Source organism: Podarcis liolepis (genome assembly GCF_965112155.1).
Source record: "Podarcis liolepis genome assembly, chromosome: 10".
In the NCBI taxonomy this organism is placed as follows: domain Eukaryota; kingdom Metazoa; phylum Chordata; class Lepidosauria; order Squamata; family Lacertidae; genus Podarcis; species Podarcis liolepis.
The window spans coordinates 33761272-33783543 of NC_139562.1; the positions used below are offsets into that span (position 1 = coordinate 33761272).

At 43.1% G+C, this 22272-nt stretch overlaps 1 protein-coding gene across 10 annotated transcripts; it reads left to right on the forward strand.

The window, feature by feature from the left end:
• Positions 1-5392: 5392 nt before the first annotated feature.
• Positions 5393-19522, forward strand: PDE6H (phosphodiesterase 6H). 10 transcript variants are annotated; one of them, XM_083462833.1, is made up of 6 exons: positions 5393-5664; positions 6989-7152; positions 7566-7586; positions 15588-15768; positions 17309-17349; positions 17475-19522. In XM_083462833.1, the coding sequence occupies exons 4-6, from the start codon at positions 15626-15628 to the stop codon at positions 17549-17551; spliced, it is 261 nt and encodes an 86-aa protein (XP_083318959.1). In that variant the 5' UTR covers positions 5393-5664; positions 6989-7152; positions 7566-7586; positions 15588-15625; the 3' UTR covers positions 17552-19522. The 10 variants fall into 10 exon arrangements, 9 of the variants coding, with proteins under 9 accessions (XP_083318959.1, XP_083318960.1, XP_083318958.1 ...); XM_083462834.1 differs by lacking the exon at positions 6989-7152 and having other exon boundaries at positions 7568-7586; XM_083462830.1 differs by lacking the exon at positions 6989-7152 and having other exon boundaries at positions 5397-5664; positions 7568-7590.
• The last annotated feature ends 2750 nt before the right edge of the window (positions 19523-22272 follow it).

Sequence of the window (22272 nt, forward strand, 5' to 3'; positions counted from 1 at the left end):
ATAATAATTATTATAATAATAATATTCTGTGTGCTACATCCAGGTTTTAGAATCACAACTGGATGAGAAAAGTGCATAAGTAAATTATACAGAAGTGCAAAACCTCTTTGTAGATAATAGGCGTTAAGAGGCCTCGTGTCCATATACACATTTATATATTTTATGTAAAGTAAAATATTACAGATTTCAAAATTGAGTTCAACTTCTTGACTTTAATTTTTGGACTTAAAAATGTATTCATTTTATTTATTTAAAATAATTCATTAACAACCCTTCATAAAAAGATTCCAGGATGGTATACAAAAAATGTAAATAAACACGAAAGTGCACAGTGCATATAAATACAATTTGAAACCGCTAAATTAACATTACAAAATATGAAACAAAAACAAGTTAAAATCTGAGCGACTAAAGAGCATTGTAGAACAATCTGAAATCACTTAAAATACCCAGACAAATAGCAAAGTCTTCAATGGGTGCATAGATAGGATCTGAGTATAATGCTAGTTATATGTACCTGGAAGTAAATCCCTATTGTTTGTATAAACAGTGATTACTTCTGAGTAAACAAAAAAAGCCTCATTCTTCAGCAACTGAAGTACTATAGTGCCAAAGTACTAAAACAATTTGAAATATGGTACATGTTTCCCTGAGAAATTTGCCTCTAGAGCCAGGGGAATAATATGCAGTACAGGTGTTTCAAATGTAATTCCATAGTTGTAACCGGCCAGCTGATCAGCTGAAAAGATCCTCCAGAAGAAGCAAGGTGTGAGACTGCTCCAGCTGCAATCCTCTGCACATTTTAGCCCATTGAACATAGAGAATCATAGAACTGTAGAACTGGAAAGGACACCAAGGGTCATCTAGTCCAACCCTCAACGATGCAGAAATAAGGAATAAATAGCATAGCAGGAATTCTCAGTAAACATGCACAGGATTGTGCTGCATGAGAGTAAAAGCAAGCTAAGATCAGGGCTCTGTTGTGCTGCAGAAAATCTGCCTGAAAGTCCGCTGGAAGGTCAGGATGCCACACAATACATACTTTTTAGTAATTACTCTTTCCAGGGAAATGGCGAAATTCCTGTAAGTGAGCACAGAGTAAAGAACAAGTGCACTTTGAAACTGAACATCCGGTCCCAGTCCTGCAGCTAATTATATACACAGCAAAACACTCGCACTCTTATAATCTCATAAATCTCTTTGAACACTGTGTTAATAACTAGTTGCCTGCCTGGGGCCTTATTGATTTTTCAGCTCCTTTTATTAGATTGCAAATCTCTGGGCAGGAGCATGCTATATAATTTTACCCTTCCTGCACGAGTTGCAGCAAAGCCAGTTATACACCTTGGCACTAAATTGTCCAGGGTCGTCAAAACAAAAGCAGATGGTGGAGACCTCTCCAAGTTGAGTGAACAGATGGCAAAATGTAGAAGCATCGGGTATCTATTACATGGCTAAGATGTAGGCACCTGCACCATGTTAAGAGTCGCATCCCATGTTACACCTCCTTTTTCCATTACCCTGTTCACCCCCAGGTGGCTGCCTGACCCTGGAGGTGAAAAGTGTTCATCACTCCTGCTTTGCTCCAGCATAATTCAAAAAGTTCAAAATTTGTTATTAACTACAGGTGCCTGGCAAATAGAAGGGGAAGAAATGGAGCCAGTGAGAGATTTTACTTTCTTGGGCTCCATGATCACTGCAGATGGTGACAGCAGCCACGAAATTAAAAGACATCTGCTTCTTGGGAGAAAAGCAATGACAAACCTAGACTGCATCTTAAAAAGCAGAGATATCACCTTGCCAACAAAGGTCCATATAGTTAAAGCTATGGTTTTCCCAGTAGTGATGTATGGAAGTGAGAGCTGGACCATAAAGAAGGCTGATTGCCAAAGAATTGATGCTTTTGAATTATGGCGCTGGAGGAGACTCTTGAGAGTCCCATGGACTGCAAGAAGATCAAACCTATCCATTCTTAAGGAAATCAACACTGAGTGCTCACTAGAAGGACAGATCCTGAAACTGAGACTCCAATACTTTGGCCACCTCATGAGAAGAGAAGACTCCCTGGAAAAGACCCTGATGCTGGGAAAGATGGAGGGCACAAGGAGAAGGGGACGTCAGAGGACGAGATGGTTGGATAGTGTTCTCGAAGCTACCAGCATGAGTTTGACTAAACTGCGGGAGGCAGTGGAAGACAGGAGTGCCTGGCGTGCTCTGGTCCATGGGGTCACGAAGAATCGGACACGACTAAATGAGTAAACAACAACAACAACACGTGGCGGCCATTTTGCGCAAGGATTCCATTCTGCCCCCGCGAATGTCGGCGGAGCAGACATAACCCCGTCCTGCCCATTTACGCCCCCGTTCTGAGCCCTTCCAGGTCCAAAATGGGGTGGGGGTTAGTTTCTGGAGTGGGAAAGGGATAAAGGACACTGCTCCAAACATGGGTATTTTATCATTATATACAAGGGAATCAAATTTTGCTGGTATTACACTGGAAATCGTAAGAATGGGAGATACGTAAATGTTGCCATATGAGTTTTCTTAGAGGTAGGAAAGTATATATTTTGTAGTTAAGGTTACTAAAAAAATTCTAGTGGGACACGCCAGGCAAAGTACTGATATCCAAGTATACAGCTACACATAAGCCATGGACACTGTGTTGGATCCCTCTGGTTTCCATATGGAAAACAAGCTTAAGTTATTATTTTGGAAGACTGGATTAAAGTGAAAGCAAGGTTTAAATGGAGTACTCATTTTGAAAGGGTATGGTGTTTCTCAGCAGAACTAAGGTGAAAGCTGTCTGTTTTCCAACAATAAAATTGGCAAGGCAGTCTTAACTGCATGCTCTGAGTCAGGACCAAACAAGCTGAGATGTAGGAGAAGATCCATAATCCAATTTCCCAGCAGTGTATCTGAAGTTTAAAAGCAGCTGCAGCACGTGTTCCCACATTTAGGGGAGAGATAATAAGAGTTCATGAATCAGTAATGCTGAGAAAGAGTAGTTGGAGAGATTTTTTTTTCTTCCTCTCTCACAATATTGGTACCTTGGGTCACAGCCACCCAGCAAAAGTTATCTGCGATAGGGTCAAGAGAGAAAAGGGAATTGTCCCCCATCCCCTATAGAATTCACTACCTCAAGAGGTAATGATGGCCAAAGCTTAAACTACAATTCTAGGATTCTAGGATCTCAAACCTGATTAAGCAAATCAATGGACAATCATTCTGTCAACGGCCGTTCACCATGACAGCTAAATGGAATCTTTATGTAATTATCAGGTGCTGGAAGTAAACAATACGAGACATTCATAATCTTCATATCCTGCTTAAGAGCTTCCAAATGTGTGTGGCTTGTTGATTTTGGAACAGAATGGTGGACTGGTGCAGGGTTAGGAAACTGGTCCTCCCATATGTTGTTGGGTTGCAACTCCCATCATCCCTGATCATTGGCCATCCTGGATGGAACTGATGGAAATTTTTAATGGGAGTTGATGGAAGCACCACACTGGTGAAGGCTGTGTTGCAGTACTTTTATTTACCATTCTTCTCCTTCATTTCTAGTGTTGTTTATTATTATAGATAACGAATCATTTTAATTAAAGATCGGAAGAAGCAAAAATGCTATAACAGATGGCTACTGTCAAAACCAGCAATTAGCAGAGGGAACATCTAGTTCTTCCAGCCTTTCCATGACATATAGTACAGCTTACCCCATGATGTGATGTCACAACGTACTAAGTTTCCCCCTCCCCTCCCAGCAGTCATCAGTTATTCAGAGCAGGGATGGGGGAACCCATCATGTCACAACACAAGGGAGCATGGCCGACTCAAGACATTTTTCACCTGAAGTGAACCACAAGATGTTGCCCTCGCCACCAGGGAAGAATGATTGAGTGAAGAGCTACATCAGGAGCAAGGGGGCAATCAAATCAACTTTCCTAAAAGGTTGGAATGGGAATCAAAGGCCATTGTGAGAGGGAAAGGGACCCACTCTGAATCATGCTGGGTGCAGAGCCTAGGTAAAAGGTAAATGACCCCTGGATGGTAAGTCCACTTAGAGGTGACTATGGGGTTGTGGCACTCATCTCTCTTTCAGGCCAAGGGAACTGGTGTTTGTCCACAGACAACTTTCCGGGTCATGTGGCCAGCATGACTAAACCACTTCTGGCTCAACGGAACACTGTGACTGAAGCCAGAGCGCACGGAAATGCCGTTTACCTTCCCACCACAGCGGTACCTATTTATCTACTTGCACTGGTGTGCTTTCGAACTGCTAGGTTGGCAGGAGCTGGGACAGAGCAATTGCTCCATCCCGGGGATTCAAACCGTCAACCTTCTGATCAGCAAGCCCAAGAGGCTCAGTGGTTTAGACCACAGCGCCACCTGTGTCCCATGCAAGTAGAGCCTAGAAGACCCCAGAGGACAGCCCCTGCCATTTCCTCCTCGGGGTGGGAGGAGACCAGCAGCATCCCCTGTTCACTGAGAGGCAGCTGCAGAGGCAGCATTGGGAGTTGGGGTGTTGCTGAGGAGAACGCAGATCTGGCTTTCAAGGAATGTGTGGCAGTGGCGGCAGCAGCAGGAGAAGCATTCCTTGGAGGTTGCGTATGCTGCCTCTGTCAATTCTGCTGCTTTTAGAGATTGTCTTACCTTGCCTCATGGGTGAACCAACCCTGCAATGGCTGACCTTGCTTATGAAGGGTTGGAGGAGGGAAATGAGATACCCAACTACCATTTTCAGGGGCATTCTACATATGGGATCTTGCCTAGTTTGGTCCTTAGCTAGGTAGAAGAATGAGACTCAATAGGGGGTTGTGAGTAGAAGACCAGCTGTCCCTTTTATTGCACATTCATGGTTAGTTGCACTCATGATTTTATCAGGGAGGTTATATGCAAATCCACTTTCCATACTGTTTGCAACTGCAAAAGTTTCAAGGTGTGGGCATACCGCATCATTTCCAATTGGTTCATGCCCTGTAACTTCCTGCTGAAATCTTGTAACTTTTTATGCCACAAATGCTCCTGGATTCATGTTGTCCGACTTTTGTTATACTATAGTGCAAGAGGGCCCCCCACCTGATGCCAATAATTCAATAACATTGGGGAAGCATTGCAGAACAACTAATAAAGCAGAATAGTGTGTGGGCCATCCAGTATAAATCTACCCATAAAGCACAATTATTGTATCAGTTATATGTTATAGCATACACTCGCCAAAACACAACACCCACCAAGGGTGCCAACTTGAATAAAATATTGGGGGGCAGGTAAGCCCCGCTTTGCATAATCGATCACAAGACGTCGGGGGTGGGGAGAAAAACAAATGAAAATCCATCTCTTCACTCTGCCCTTTGGCAGTTAAGACAGGATGTTTTGTGGGACTCGCCTCTATTGCTCAATTTGTTCTGTTCCGGCTGGAACAGTTTAAACTTGTTTTTAAAACTGTAACTGTTACGTCGGTCTTTATATTTGTGTGTTCTGTTGTTGTAGCCAGCCTTGCGGTGAAAAGGTGGGTAAGGAATCTCATAAAGAAATAAGGAAATGGTAAAAGAGGCCATAAGCCGTGAGGCATGTTAAAAAGAGAGGAGAGAGCAAGTACCGCATAAGGGGGGACAGTGGCAAGAAGCAACCCTTTGTGTGGCTGCCGAGACAGATGGAAACTCAGAGGTGAGCAGACATGTGGGTGGAGTGGCGGCGGTGGCGGCAGATGCAACAAGCCTGCTACTGAATCTGTGCATGATTCCTCCAGCTGGCTGCAGCCAACACTTATTGTGTCATGTGCAACATGAATAATCTCAAGGTCCCAGGCACTGTGTGGAGGAGATTTCATCCCTGAGGGATGTGTGTGTGTGTGTGTGTGTGTGTGTGTGTGTATTGGCATTCCACACACAAAAGGAAGGCACATGGCCTCACAAACTACAGTCTCTTTTCTCTAGAATTGTCTTTTAAAAAAAAAATGTGTCCTGCTCATGTGCCTTTAATAGCAACCTAACACAAGGGGGGGGGGCAGACTGCTGTTTTATCACGGGTGTATTCTGCAACCTGTTATTGACTGTCTACACTTCCACTTGTCTTATGCCTAGAAAGCTTTCTATGCACAGGTTTGAGTGATTTTCTGTTTGCCCCTCCGCTTTCCACACTCTTTAGTGCTGAATCGGAGCAAGCATCAATCTGCAGAAAACCCTATTGATGTTTGCTGCTATTCAGCAGTAAAGATTTTCATGGGGGAAAGTGGTGGGACAAGCAGAAGTCTGGATGAGCCCACAATTATAGTGCATTAGTCGTGGGTTTCTTCTGCATCATTAGTTGTTCTGTGGTGATTCCACAACACTACCACGTTAATGCTGTCTAGTGGGGCTACAGCGCAACAAAAGGAGGATAAAAGAAACCCAGAACGTTTGTGGTATAAAAAGTTACAGGGCTTCAGCAGGAAGTTACAGAATATGCACTGATTGGGAATGAAGCAGTGTGACTGCTCCCAAACGTTTTCAGGTGCAAGCAGTATTGAAAGTGGGATTGTATGCGACCACCCCAATAGCATCATGAGCAGAAATAATCATGAATGTGCAATAAAAAGGACATGGGGGGACACACATAGAAATGTAGCTGTTGGAGCCCCTTCAGATATCCTTATCGTTGTGCACTCATCATGATTTGTACTCGTGATGCTGTCAAGGTGGTCATAGGCAAGCCTACTTCATATACCTCTGTGGGGAATTCCACAAATCAAGGCCTACCACTACAGACTGGGCCCATTGGGCCATAGAACACCCTGCTGGCATTCTGGTGGGATCACCCCATTTGATCTACGTCAAGGGGAGATCCCTGCACCCAGGATCAACCCTGAAGGAGTAATCAATCAGCAAGCAGGCAGGTTGATTTAGGATGCATACCCAATGCCTATGCCAATATCTACTACCTCTGTAATCAATGAAGTTGTGGCCAATTTTAATCCCAGATTATTGTTTTGTCATCATTTTTGCTATTGCAGAACCTTCACCTGGGTTACCGGACCAGTGTGCTTGGACGTAGAAAAGCCCTCTCCTAAAATGTCATAATCTGCACTTCTGAGGGTGGTGAAACACTTCTCTCGTGATCTTAACACCTGAGAGCATCTGTAGTGATGGAAGTGGTCTTTCAGATATTCAGGACCTAAGTTGTGTAAGGCTTTAAACACCAATATGAGCACCTTGAACTGGGCCCAGAAACAAACTGGAAACTATGGTAATTATTGTAGTTACTGCTGCCAAGTACACAGGCACATTCCTCAGACTTGGAGCCACATGTATTATGTAACTGGAAGATATTAGACAGAAAATGTACAATGAATACTATCAAACAGGAGAAGTGTGAGCCTCTCTAAAGGATCTTAACAATGTGGTGTACCCCTTTTGCTGTTTTGTTCCTAATCATTTGAAAAGTACCCCTTTTGTTGTTTTGTTCCTAATCATTTGGCCCAGGGCTTCCCCTATTCTGACACTGTTGAAAAAGCTTTAATTTCATACAACAGCTTCTGCATCTGTGTGAGAGCCTCCCCCTATGTATCTGACTCCCCCTTTTCTTTTTTCAGATAAAGTGAGAATTTCAGGGTAGGTGAGAAATGTCCAGTCAGTGCCAGACAATCTCATCCCCTTCCTCCAAGGAATGTCTTCTCATGCTTGTTGTATTCTAATACAGCTCCCCCAAAATGCACTCTAAAGTAAATCTGGGATCAACACTCTCAGAAACATGTCCACTCCTCCTCCTCTGAGACATGACACATTGTCATTGGTGCCATTTGACAGTGAAGTCACCTGGTGGATTAGGACACCCTGGAGTATTTCTGGAGGGTGCTTTGCCTTTCAGAGAGATTTTTCTCATCAAGCGGGTTGGGAAATAACTTCATGGTTTCCAAGAGGAGCTCACAACACTGTAAGTTTTCATTTTTTAAAAAAAATCTGCAACTTGTAGACAGTGAAGCAGGAAAGAGAGAAAGGAGTTCTTGTGGACTGTGCTTTGAAATTAGAAAAAAAGCATGGATTGAAACCCAGGAGGACTTGTTTAAACTTCCCTTTTCTTTGATCTTTTTTTAATCTGAAGGACTCTTAACACCAGCAGTAAAGGTTATATAATTTGCCTTATGATCATGTGACTTTTTCAAGATGAATGCAATAAATCTTTCATTGGACTCAGTGTAAATAGGTAGTCAGTTGGACATCCAGGCAAGTTTTATTTTGCTAGTCACTTTTACCGTAGTATTTTTCTTAGTAGCGTTTTGGCTTACCCATTGGCAGTTGCAAACTTCATGGGACTCTATTCTTAGCTGAGTTGGCTTGCAGAATTTTCTGAAGTGGTTGGAAGAATGTAATTAAAGAGCTGATTTATCAAGGGTGCATGGTGGGTGTCCCATGTGGTCTTTGAAGGACTTTAAAATGTTGATGCCTTGAGATTGTATCAGGAAGATGGAAGGATGGCAAAGGCTTAAGTGGGGCTTTATTAAAACCAGTGGGTGTTCTGCCATTGACATCTGTTGGAGCAGGGTTTCACCTGATTCATAAAATGTTCAACCAATTACAAGGAGCCGCCACCATTCCTTCCTTCACAATATGATGTCTGCTGCCTGTCCATTCTTATTATCAGCGAGCTAGTGGCTGGGAAAAGATGTGTAGTGAAAATGTATGGTGATTGCATTTAGACATTTAGAGAGAGAGAGAGAGAGAGAGAGAAAGAGAGAGTGTGTGTATATAGTGTAGGGTGTGGGCATGTCATCCCCCCTTTTAAAGCATTTCTCCTTTGGCTTGAGAAGAATAAAATATCTAGTCATCAGCAGATATTGGAATTAACTGATTTTGGGCAATCAGTCTCCCACAAAAACCAAACTGGAATAGCATGACTTCTCAATACAACCATAATTATGTCTGAATCTAGATTAAGAAGATTCTAGGTAGCAAATGGCTAGAGTGATATCACGGGTGCAATATTTATGAATGGCTTATTTTGGAGACTGGAGCTCCTGACTACTAGTGTGTACAGGCTTCCTATTTACTCTGCATCCATTGCACCCCCACTGCTAGCTTAGGAAGCTGTGTTCACCCGACGTTAGCCACAATCTATATTTATCTCATATTGATCCTGTCGTTTCTTGTGGAACGCTGCATTTTTATGTGCTTATCCCCAAACCAGCTTCAATCTGAATTGAGAAAAAGAATGGCTTAGCTGTGTTCTAAGGCAGTGATGGGTACACAGCCTACCATTCTGAGGACAACCACAGCACACACAAACTTGGTCTTCCCATGGCCCAGCGTGTGATATTCTTGCCAGGCATGGAGCTGGGATATGAGATGTTTCCAGGGTGATAAATCAAAAAGGATCAGAGCAGCCCACGTAGAGTTTTGTATCTGGCCCTGCTGTAAAGAACATCAGCCGGAGAATCTATTTTGCCTTTCCTAAAGGATCAGAGATAAATGCCGTGAAAGGGAGGGATTAGGAAGAAGCAATTTGCCATTTGTGCACAAGCCCTCCTACAAGATGTTCACAAAGGGAGGAGGGGGAAGATTAACCTGGATACTAACCCGGAGGTGGGTTGCCATCTGACAGCATCAGGATAAGAGCATTACCATGGACAAGATTGCATTAGGTAAAATTAACCATCTGACGACATACGCAACGTCTTTACACAATGGATTAACTCTTCGACTGAAATAGGGACCTGTCAGAGCCAATTAGAAAGCGCCGAGTTTGACGTTGAAGTAGGGAGAGAAATGAAGGTTGAAGGAAAAAAGGACACACAATTGCACAGCACTTTTCAAGGCATATTTCACTGCTGACGCCTGCACTGCTTCGCTCATCCCAGGACTGTTTTTCCAATAACAACAGGCAATATTAGTGGCGGAATTGCTGTCTTACATTATCTGAGAGGTAAGTTCCCAAGGGATTTAAAGGAGTCCTTGAAAGGCATCAATCCAAAAGTTGAAACGTGAATTGAGGGGTTCAGTCGCGGGCACCTGATACAAGACAGTGATGTTGGAAGACCAGGATCAGTGGCTTGGGATGAAGAAATCGGCTGTAACGTTGTGTGCTACCCATCTTGATGAATTCTACAGAGAAACTTACTCAGTAGCTCTGAAGGGCATTGGTGGAGAACAGAGTGGGGCATTTCTGCCGTTGGTGGGAAAGGATTGCTAGCCCCTTTTCCCCGCTGGTCTGTTACTGACAGCAGGTAAAAGAAGTGGACCATTGTATTTTTTTTCCTGACTAGATGAGATGCATGCATTGATGACAGGGTGGTGGTGAAGAAATAGGAAGGATCATTTGTGGCCACTGCTAGATCCCCTTTCTCTCTATTCCTTTTAATATTGAGCCGGGTGAGAACTCAGTTTACAGTAACTCCCCTTGACTACAGGCAGCACATCTCTTTGTCAGCTACAGTACCCTTGCTCTGAAATGGAAGCAACATTTTATGAATCCTTCAGGTGGTACCTTCCTTCCCCTTCCTTCCCCTTTGCTTTCTAAAAGGAGAAGCAGAGAAACTGGGGACAATCTGTTTGGAAATAGCATTGGGAACCTAGGAAGCTCCCTCCTAACAAGTCAGATCATTGGTCCAGCTAGCTCAGAGCCATCTACTTACGGAATGGCAGGGGGGCTCTTGCATCCCAGACAGAGCTCTCTCCGAGCCCTATAGATGCTGGGGATTGAACCTGGGACCTTCTGCATGCAGAGCAGGTGCCCTGCCACTAAGCTCCAGCCCTTCCCCATTGCATTATGCTCTATACCTCACAAGACTACAATCCCCAGCTCCCTTAACAAGCTACATCTTCCAGGGTTCTTTGGGGATCTTATATGCTGTATATGCAGTGTGTACATACATACATGGACATGGTCTTGCTGTGTGCATCTTAATGCCTTTCTAAATTTGTGGGTTCAAGTCTCTTTCCCTGAAAATTTCCTGATGTTTTGTTCGCTCAGAGGTACACCCCACATTTTCAATGAAACTCAATCCAGGCTTCTCAAGAGCATCCTGTCAGCTGTTTATTTAAATAGGTTTTCCAGCCAAATGTTCCTCTTGCTGGAATTGTTTACCACAATGACTGTTAAAGTATGTAATTTGTAACCATGGATGTAGTTTGGGCATATGCAATCTCTGAAAGCAGCAGAATCAGTATACAGCATGAAAACCCTAAGAACAGAGTGGTTCTCCCCCCCCCCCCCATCCTTTGTCACTTCTTTAAATAACACACACAAATGTCCTTAAGATGCTACAGGTCTGTTCGTGCTAATGCAAACTGGCAGAGGTCCATTGGCTTCAGCAAAGAATCTGATCCCAGAATGGGATTTGGCTGTGCCCCAAATTTCCTTGATCAAAATGTTTAGACTTTCCTCTTGAACTTCCTAGCTTTCAAAAAATGGAAATAAAGCATTTTTCCTAACTCAAACACAGCATGAAGAAAGTCTAGGAGCTTACTGGAAAACATGCCAGTTGGTTTAATGTACTACAGCTAGCAGAGCAATCCCACGCAGAAAATCACCATCAGTTCTGAGGAGCTTACTCCAGAGTAAGAGTGAGTCCCATTGAACTGAATTGGACTGACTCCCAAGTAAACATACTTAGGAGTGGGCAGCTAGTCATTAGCTATGTCCAAATGCATAATGTAACTCCTAATATGGCTTGCAGGTCTATGGTGATAGAAGACATGAACTGAAATTATTTGCAGATTTCTCACTTTGGTCTGATCACAGCATTTGGCAGAACCACGAGCAACTACAAATCTTCCAATGTTAAATATTTATCGACTATACAACATACATTAAAGTGGCATGAAAAGAAGCAGATTGTTCGTTTATGAAGTTCTTACAAGTTGCTCCTCTTGAGCAATGCGATTGCTGAAGCGTCTTTGGAATCTCATAAACAAGCTGCATATAATTATTAGCAAAAACGAACCATAATACATTTGTTAAGAAATTCTGTCTCGTTCTTCATTTCAAGAGCAGATCCCAGCCTTTTACATACAGTACATTGTTGGAATAAAAAGTCTTAGCCACCATTTCAGAAATGTTTTCGAGGGCAAGCAGTACCCTGCTCTTTGTTCTTCAGGTAATAGTTGTTTTTTGTGTGAAAATTCTACCTGCATGTTTTTATAGGCTAGAGACATAAAAATATCCCACTGCTGTGGAGAGAGATATGAGGAGATATTAGCAGGCTGCACCAAGGAGATACAGTATGGTGCTCTGAAATAAAGAGATTAAGCACCAGCTCTTATGTCTGGGCTAATTTTGTCCTCTGACATCAGGGATCAGCTTGAGAACAAGCCATGAGAGAAGTCTAGAATGGGAGTTGCATAATGCTTATGCGGAGCAGAAGGGAGAAACATGTGACTTCACATGTGTGTGAGGGAGAAAGAAGAAAGGACAAAACCTTTCCCTTTGGCACTTAAGCATAGAGGCCATTTTGACTGGGAAGGTAGCTTTGGCCCAATGGGCAATGTAAGCACCCAATAACTGGTTTTTGGTTTTGGCAGTGTGTGAGCTAGGGTGGACAAAATCTCTCAGGTTTTTTAACCTCAAGCTTCCCAATTTTCCTAACTTAAGTTCTGTTTTCCGCATTTCTCCATCCGTTTACAGCAGGCATCCCCAAACTCGGCCCTCCAGATGTTTTGGGACTACAACTCCCATCATGCCTAGCTAACAGGACCAGTGGCCAGGGATGATAGGAATTGTAGTCCCAAAACATCTGGAGGGCCGAGTTTGGGGGTGCCTGGTTTATAGTGTATGCAGTTATTTATTTATTTTGCCTCATGAATAGCCATCAGCATTTCAGTGTGCTTTTCTCTCAAAATAAGACAGTTTGTTATGCAGTTTTGTCTGTTATGCATATTTTTTTGCAAACCATTTCCCAAATATATGCAGCTTTGTACACGTTATTTGGTTGGAGAAATTGCACTGAGAAATTAGGAGAAGTGAGAATGTCGAAGGACAGCTGCATTTTAGTTTGCATATTGTTTCAGGAAGTGTTGGTTCAAACTGAATTCCTTCTGCCTCCATTGTGTTGAGACAAAAGCCACAGATGACAAAGCAGTGGACCTGTTACTTCAGCCAACAGAAAGTCCTTTTAGTCAAAACTGGTACATTGGTTCACAACCAATGGATAGGGAGTCATAAGCGGACAGCACCTTAGCCATTTTTTGTCTTGTTTAGGATTTTTAAAGAAAATATGAAAGATTGGATGAAGGGACCAGATGTGAAGCACTCCTTCTCCCTTAGGAGATGTATGGAAGATGAAATGTCAGCAGTGGAACCTTAATCACCCTTGCGTGAAAAGCTGCCCATTGCAAAATTCCCGCTTTCTTTCAGAAGTTCAGAAGCCCTGCCCTTTTTTGCCCCGTTTTTGATCACACTACTTCTCAGAAAGGAGCAGGCAGAAGAATGGGATAAGGGGGTTCTGGGTTGAAAAAGTTGAAGACTTTAGCTTCAGTCTAGCATATGGAGGTCCAAATCCTATTTCAGCAGTATGTTCACCAGGCTGCCTTGCGTGAGCTTAGAACAGTGGCAGACCTACATTTTGGGGGCCCTGGAGGTTGAACTGTCATGGGGGCCCCTTCGCAACCAGCAATGAGGTCTGGCTAACCACGGCTATCTTCTTCAAATGGGTTGTTTCGTGACAGATCACCACACTTTTACAACATCTGTGGTACTGACTCTAAAACTTCGGGATTGTTGAAATATATACTGTACAACAAAAAATCTGAGTCGTGTGACTCAAATTAGGTGTATTAGACCCCAACATTTTAATCAATGTGGACTAAAGCTGCTTCTGGGGCCCCTCTGGGTTCAGGGGCCCTGAAGTTTAATCTTTATTAGTTTCATAGTAGATCTGCCCTGGCTTAGAGATTGGATATACACAGGCAAACACACACACACACACACACATACAACTTCCATCGTTGCTGACCTTTGACTATCCTGGCTGGTGCTGATGGAAGTTGGAGTCTTAACAACATCAAGAGGCTGAGAGGTTCCCCTTCCCTGCTATGTAGGAACTAGAGCATACTTCTAGCAATCAGTATGGCAAAAAGCATCAAGCATTTGGGCTGCTGTAACTGCAAGTGCTGTTGGGACGTGGGTGGCGCTGTGGGTTAAACCACAGAGCCTAGGACTTTGCCGATCAGAAGGTTGGCGGTTTAAATCCCCGCAACGGGGTGAGCTCCCGTTGCTCAGTCCCAGCTCCTGCCAACCTAGCAGTTCAAAAGCACGTCAAAGTGCAAGTAGATAAATAGGTACCGCTCTGGCGGGAAGGTGAACAGCATTTCCATGCGTTGCTCTGGTTTGCCAGAAGTGGCTTAGTCATGCTGGCCACATGACCTGGAAGCTGTACGCCGGCTCCCTCAGCCAATAAAGCAAGATGAGTGCTGCAACCCCAGAGTCGTCCGCGACTGGACCTAATGGTCAGGGGTCCCTTTACCTTTAACTGCAAGTGCTAGGCACAAAAGTAAATACTTAAGGGAGGAACATAAGCAATTGTCTTCTATCAAGTCATATTATTTGCCCATCTACCCCTATATTGTTTTCTCTGCGTGGCAACAGGTCTCCAGGATCTCAAGTAGGGGTTTTCACATCACTTATTATCAGCTGCTGCTTCTTTTACCGGATATTAAACATGGGATCGTCTGCATGCAAACTGTATGTTTTATCACTGAGCCATGTTTCCCCCCCACAAATGATGGCTCCTAATCTTTCAGCTGGCCACTATTAATGCAGCTGAATGGGCAGGTGTAAGGTTTTTCTCTGTGCTATGGAAATCTTCTCCTGCACATCACACCGACATTCCCGCCCACCCTCCAGCCAACCAGTCCCTGATCAGTTAACAACAATGGTCTTAATGCCAAACTTCAATATCAGCTCAAATCTCATAATAATTTACTGAACACGGAGTCATGGGGGGGGGGGCAATTTGTGTAGTATACAAACATACCTCCATTGTTGCCTGATGAGCAAAAATGGAAGGGCCAGATCCCACTGTATAAATTGCTCCATTATTATTATTTTTTAAGTAGCAGTTTGTGCTTATTGGCCAATGAACAGCTGAGCTGAGTGAAGGCAAACTGGAGTATTCATTTTTATTTTTCAAACCAGTGAGGATGGGAGAGAGCACCTAGAAGTAGGAATGTCTCCTGCACATGATCTCTCTCTCTCTTCCCCGCCTCCAGCACACACACTTACTTTATGGCAGGGTTGCCTGTGCCTTTAAAAGGTTCATGATGCACAAACATGTAGCTTTTGAAACCTTTCCCATGGCTACATCTGTGCAACCAGCTGTCCCTGTTGAATTCCTGCCTGTTGCCAAAAAAAAAGGCTAGCTAATGCTGCTCTACCAGCTTAAATCCCAGCCACTTTACATGAGCTCAGATGCATAGGTTTTGCTGTGATTTTGAAAAACACTGTAGCTCTGGAAAGAGAGAGAGTTATATGGATGTAGACAGCATAAGCAGACTGAATTGAGGGCAGGGCTCCTTCCGCTTTAAAGTAGGGGTCGAGGTTTTCCAACTCAAATGGCAACAAGGGTTGTAAATTGTAAGTACTCCCCTTTTTTTCATTAACTGTGTTTATTTGTGTTCCAGAGATCTGAAGCAGCAGAGTGCCTGACAGGAGGTGAAGAATGACTGAGAACGCAGCAGCGCCTTCCACCCTCAATGCTTCAGAGACAACTGGACCTACCACGCCTCGCAAGGGGCCTCCCAAGTTCAAGCAACGGCAGACACGGCAGTTCAAGAGCAAGCCCCCCAAAAAAGGAGTAAAAGGGTAAGAGTAGCAATTCAGAAGCCAAAGGCTTCATTCGCTCCCAAATGTGCTTTTAAGATTCTGCATTACCAAACTGCAACTACTGTATTAGGGCATCACCCCTACTGTAACTACATACGTGTAACTGGGCAGGGGGCAGGCCTTATTTATTCCTCTTTTACCGCTGCCTCCATTTCCCTCTTCCTTCCTTGGTTGTTTCCCTTGCGTTGATATCTAGACTGTAAGCCCCTTGGGACAGCGGCCTCTTTTCTCATTCTGAATAACGCATCATGTGCATAAAAGCTGAGGAACCTTTGTCCTTCCTGGTGTTCCTGAACTACAACTCCCATCAGCCCTTACCCAAGGTCAAGGGTGATGGGAGTTGTAGTACAACAGCTTACTGGAGGGTCACACTTTTCCCATTCCCGATGTAAATGAATGATGGTACAGTATGTTGTGCTTCAGGCCATAGACTGAGGTGTGGCAGGTATCTTGACTTAACCTGCATAATGCTATAGTCCTAAACATAAATATTGGGGAATAAGCCCCATCGAACACAGTGGTACTTACCTATGAATAAACGTATGTAGGGCTGCATTATAAATGGAGCTGGGCTCTGTAGTTGTTTGTAATGGTCTTGTCTTGGTTAGATCACGCAAGGAGACAGAGGACAGAGGAAAGGCCTTATGGGGATAGCTTGATATGGTTTATACTATAGGACCTTTGCTGATGGGTCCTATCAGGGTATTTTACAACAGAAAATAAATGAGTAATGGACTGGGGTGATATTGATGTTAAGGTGCTGGACCAATGGGGAGGAGTCCTGGGCATACAGCAACATTACAGTCGATTCCATTATATGGCCTTAGATTACTCACTGATATACTTTTCATATGTTGTGGCTCTCTGGTTTCGGAATCTATCTTGCTAGTTAAATGCAGTCTATTTTATGGTGGGATGGCGAATCCGTGGCTCTCCAGATGTATCTAAGCCAGGATACACTTCCTGTTCTTGGCTTTGGCTTTCTTATGAGACAGCATGATGAGATTGTTTAGCTTAGATTTGATAGCCTGCTGATGAGCAGATGCTCTTTGACTATATGCTCAGAGAGCAACGATACAAGCATGTTCTCACTCATATTTCCTAGGATATTGTTTCTCTATTTTGGTTTGACTTGGTTCTGTTCTGTGTGAATAGATGCCCCTGCGTGGCAAGCCAACATTGGAATCAGCATGAGTGGCATGAGTGAGAGGCTCAAAACACTCTGAAAATTGCAGGTTTTTTGGTGCCTCTTTGTAAGGAACAAATTGATCATATTTAAAGACATTTGTCCCATCTGTTTGTACATAGTAACAAGACCAAGCCAAACAAGACCAAGCCAAATGCAGGAGCTTACTAATGGGGGAGACAATATCCAGTACAACTTGATCTTGCAGCAGAAAACACACACAAAATCAGCTGTTCCCTTGCATGTTCTCTTTGGTTAGGAAAAATATATCTATTCATAAATACACAAACATATGGCTGCAACTCAAACTCTCTTCTGTTGCTTTTTCCATAGTTTTGGCGATGATATCCCGGGAATGGAGGGCCTTGGAACAGGTAATTGATAGGCAACATTGCTCTGTTATTCCCTGTGCTATTTTCCTCCACCCCAAGCCATCTTAAATGAGCTTTTCCATCTTGATCTATGTAGGCATAATAAACTTTTTCTCTCTTTCTTGCAGATATTACAGTGATTTGCCCTTGGGAAGCTTTCAGCCACCTGGAGCTTCACGAGTTGGCACAGTTTGGAATCATCTAATCTACCAGAATCCCTGCTTTTGACAGGAGCTCTGAAACAGTCTATCACCTGTGATACTTATTTCCACTCCTTCTTCAAAAATTCTGACATTTAACAAAACAGATGGCTTTGTGGGGTCAGTTTTGAGCAACTTTCTTCTTACATTTACTTTGCAAGAAAGGGTGTTAAAAATATATCCAACTGGCTCATCAGCTAAGAAGTTGGAATGGTTCTAAATGTTTTTGTGTAAAATATATTGTGTTCTTTTTCTCCCTAAAATTCTCTTTCTATGTACCATCTAGGATTTACCTGTATATATACATAAAAACCCCTTACCTATATGTTTTCATCTCATCTTGGATAGGTTATGAGTCTGTGTGCTTGCATATGCAATCCTAGAAGTCTTTGAAGTTTCACTCATTGTTCAAATCTGCTCCCACGGCTCTCTTGCGCATCCATGAAAACGATCACAAGCTTTGAATTGCATTCCCACATAATGAATATCCAAAACGATGTGTAGGGATGTTTCCAAACATTCCATAACCATAAGCAGGATACCCAAAGAGTTGCAAAAATAATTACCCATTGTGCCAGGAAAAAACTTTGGAGCCTGCTGAGTTCCATAGGCAGTAACACCACAGAAGCCATAAAAAGCAAGGGCTTGATAACACTGTAGACATTTTCTTAATTACAGGTTTATCAATGTAGCTGTTAGATTCCTGTTGCTCTGATAAAAGTTCCCGTTGCTCTAATAAAAGTACATTAAAAGCATGGTATTTATATCCTATCACACGTTTTCATTCCTCATGAGTAAAGTCTTAGTGAAATCAGTTGCAGAAATTTCCTTTTCTTGCTCTGTCCAAGCTGAAAAGCACTCTCGTTTATTATTGTCACATGGCTGAGGTATGGCAAAGTCTCCCAAGCAGAGGTGGCTGGTGCCCAATTGGACTCTTAGGGTAGAAGGCAGGGAAGCCAATGATAGGCACAACAAGAGCCAATGACAGGCAAAGTCAACTAATTCTAGTTTTGTCACCACCTTCCTCTGTGCTGAGTTCTACAAGGTCAAAACTGAGACTATGGAGGAGGAAGCTTTATAGCCAGGAATAACTCCTGGACTAGTTTTAAGTAAGAAGGCAGGAAGATGGGAGGCTGCCTGAGAGCAGACTAAGGTTGAGGGGGCAATGCCCTTTTTGCCCCAATGGACCAGCCACCATGGCTCCCAAGTGAAGCTTGAGCTTCTAATAAAGCTCAACCTGGCTCCAGAAATTTCATTTACACATGGCTGTATACCTCATGGGTCAATTTAGATGGCAAGTTTTAGTTAGGAAAAGTAACAGCCTTCTTTGTAATATCCAGTCCAGTTGTCTTTTGTGGTGTTTGACTGCAGGATAAGATGAATTTTCATTTGAAACCAAGGTTGTTTATGCACTCCCATTTGCCCTTCATCCAGGGCGCTCCCACCACTGCTTTAGGAGGTGGTGTCCATATGGCGTTGGCAACAATCCATATCTATCCTGAATCTGTCTTGTTGCTGCTTACAAAATTCTGCATTTTGATGCATTTCCCCCCAAAACCATCTTCAATTCAAACTGAGAGGGGGAAAATTGACTTAGCTGTGTTTTAAATTGGCAATATATACACAGCCTGACTTATCATCGAGATCTAGGCACCAAGTCACAAAACTTACCTCTAAAAGCTGCTTCATAAATTACATACTATCTGCATGAGTGTGCTTTATTTTAGAGAACTCTATATACACCCCATGATTTGCAAGCGCTGCTCAAGAATCTGTTTTACCACATGCATACAGCAGAACATAGAAGCTTGCATGATTCTCAAAATAAATGTCAATGGTGTCTCCCTACCCTGCCTTACACCGATATATACCCAAATCAGGAAAACACCCTATATGAAGCCGCTATGCTGCCACAACTTAATGGAGATCCTGATACTCATGTGACTATAGGACATACATTTGTAGGTAGCAGAATGATTCATAGAATCATAGAATCATAGAGTTGGAAAAGACCACAAGGGCCATCGAGTCCAACCCCCTGCCAAGCAGGAATCACCATCAGAGCACTCCTGACATATGGTTGTCAAGCCTCTGCTTAAAGACCTCCAAAGTAGGAGACTCCACCACACTCCTTGGCAGCAAATTCCACTGTCGAACAGCTCTTACTGTCAGGAAGTTCTTCCTAATGTTTAGGTGGAATCTTCTTTCTTGTAGTTTGGCTCCATTGCTCCGTGTCCGCTTCTCTGGAGCAGCAGAAAACAACCTTTCTCCCTCCTCTATGTGACATCCTTTTATATATTTGAACATGGCTATCATATCACCCCTTAACCTCCTCTTCTCCAGGCTAAACATGCCCAGCTCCCTTAGCCGTTCCTCATAAGGCATCGTTTCCAGGCCTTTGACCATTTTGGTTGCCCTCCTCTGGACACGTTCCAGTTTGTCAGTGTCCTTCTTGAATTGTGGTGCCCAGAACTGGACACAGTACTCCAGGTGTGGTCTGACCAGGTGTGGTCTACCATTTTTGTAGCTTTCCACACCACTCCTGCCTTGCGGTTTTACAGCCCCAGGTGATGGTGGCAATGATTATTTACTATCCTGTCTGCATTCATTCAGCCCATTTGGAATGGCTGTAAAAAACTCTAGGCTGAAGTTTTACCCCCATTTAATCCAAGACAAGTTAATAGTGAGGTCGGTGGATTAAGTGATTTATACTGTTTGATATTCAGAATGGAGGATGTTACTTCATAAACATAATTCATCTGAGCTCCACTCACCATCCCCTACTATTGGGAAACTCATTTTTCCCCACACGCTGCTGCTGCTTTTGACTTGTATTGCTTAGATTTGTGTAGTGTGATCTCTATGAGCCCGCATTTTTACTTGAAAGCATCGGTTTGTGCGTATAGTGTGATGAACTCAGAACAACACACTCACTGGCCACAGTGGCATGATGATAGTGTTGCACGCCAGCCCAATTTCTGAGCAGTGCAAGATTCCAGGGGTTCCAGGCACTTACGCAGGGTTTGTGTTTCCTTTTGGAAATGAGGCACAGTGGAGATTGTGGTGTCTTTATGATATATGGTTTATATTCAGATCTATACAGCCTGAGTCTACAATGGAGGGGTTCACAGCATCAATACCCCAAAAGGGTCTTGTTTCTCCCATAGCTGCTGCCTTGGAGTCAAACAGAAATCAAACATCATGATCTCTGGCCAGTTTGTTGCTTTTCTTCTAGGTTATATCACACACATTATCTACTCTAAACTCTGACTCTATCTCTTGAGGGAGGGGGCACTAGCCATTAGCCGTCTAGCACCAAGCCCCTTAATCCCTCTTAATGGCTCATCACCCAGGCTGTCACCTCATGGGAAGGTAACTTGGCTTGATTAGATTTTAACACTTGCTGGATCCAGGGATTAATGGGGGGGGGGAGTCTGGCACCCACAAACCTATAACACCATCAAAGCTTTGAAGCTCAAATGTAAGCCTCACCTCTTCTGCCTAAAGGGAAAATCATTAGGAAGTTAGCAACAGTGCTGATTCTAGAGTTTAAAAGGTAGAGGCTAGCTATATAAATAGGAAAGGTATTACACAGCATACACTTCTGAGAAAGAATAGGATTTGTTCCATTATCACTGATTCAAATAAAGGACACAGTAATAACAATTTCATGCAGAGTTGCAGCTTGTCGCAACCTGGTGCCCTCCGGATGTTGTTGGACCTGCTGACTGGGCCTGATGGGAATTGCAGTCCAATAGCATCTTTGAGCACCGGAGGTTGGGGAAAGCTTTTAACAACATCTTGATTCTGCATATACTTGAGCTCTTCACAGTAATTTTATTTAGGTTTTAAAAAGTGACTTTTTATTTTGTCTTCAGCTGTATTCTGCCTGATCTAGTTTCCTTCTCTCTCTCTCTCTCTCTCTCTCTCTCTCAAACATATTACATTTGCAGGTTTAGGATTACTGTCAAAAATTCCTTTTCCTAATTTAGCACTCAGACAATAATCTGATTCCAACATCTAGCACAGCTCAGAGCACATTTCCCCTGGAACCATGCTACTTCCGATTCCAGGTAGGAGGGGTCACATTCTTTAGTGTTCTTCAGCGTTAAAAAATACTCTTGTGTACGAGGATTCTAGTATCTGCTGTACATTTGATTTTGCTTTATGGTTAACAAGTGGGATTTGTGCAGTGTGGAAGTACCCCTGCTTAGATTTCTGTTCACTCCATTCCATACCCTCTGAGCATGTTCAGTTCTCCTTGGACTGTTTTGGAGACCCCTCCTGCCAGCTTCCACCCCCACCCCCCAAAAAAAGTTCTGTTAATCGTGGAACTGGCATCTCTTTCTTGTGCATGAAAGATACTGTTTTGACTGCATGAGAACTGGCAGCCAGAGGAATGAGTTTGCTGTTGGTATATATGACTAATAAATATTAATGGAGTGCCAGTTAAAACATGTTTCATAATTCCAGATTATTACATTCCCTTGCATTGGCCTAAATTGGGGTATTCTGCCTACCAATGTTTCCTGACTGAAACATTCATTTATTGGTTGGGATTGTTGGAACTATATCTTTGTCCATTGCTTTTTTGTACAACAAAGAAAACCCAGGTATTTTGAAAAACTGCCACTACGTTTTATTATACATTGCAACCATACAGGAACATATATATATTTAAGTGTGTGTTTATATACATAAGATTATAAACACAGGGAAACACATA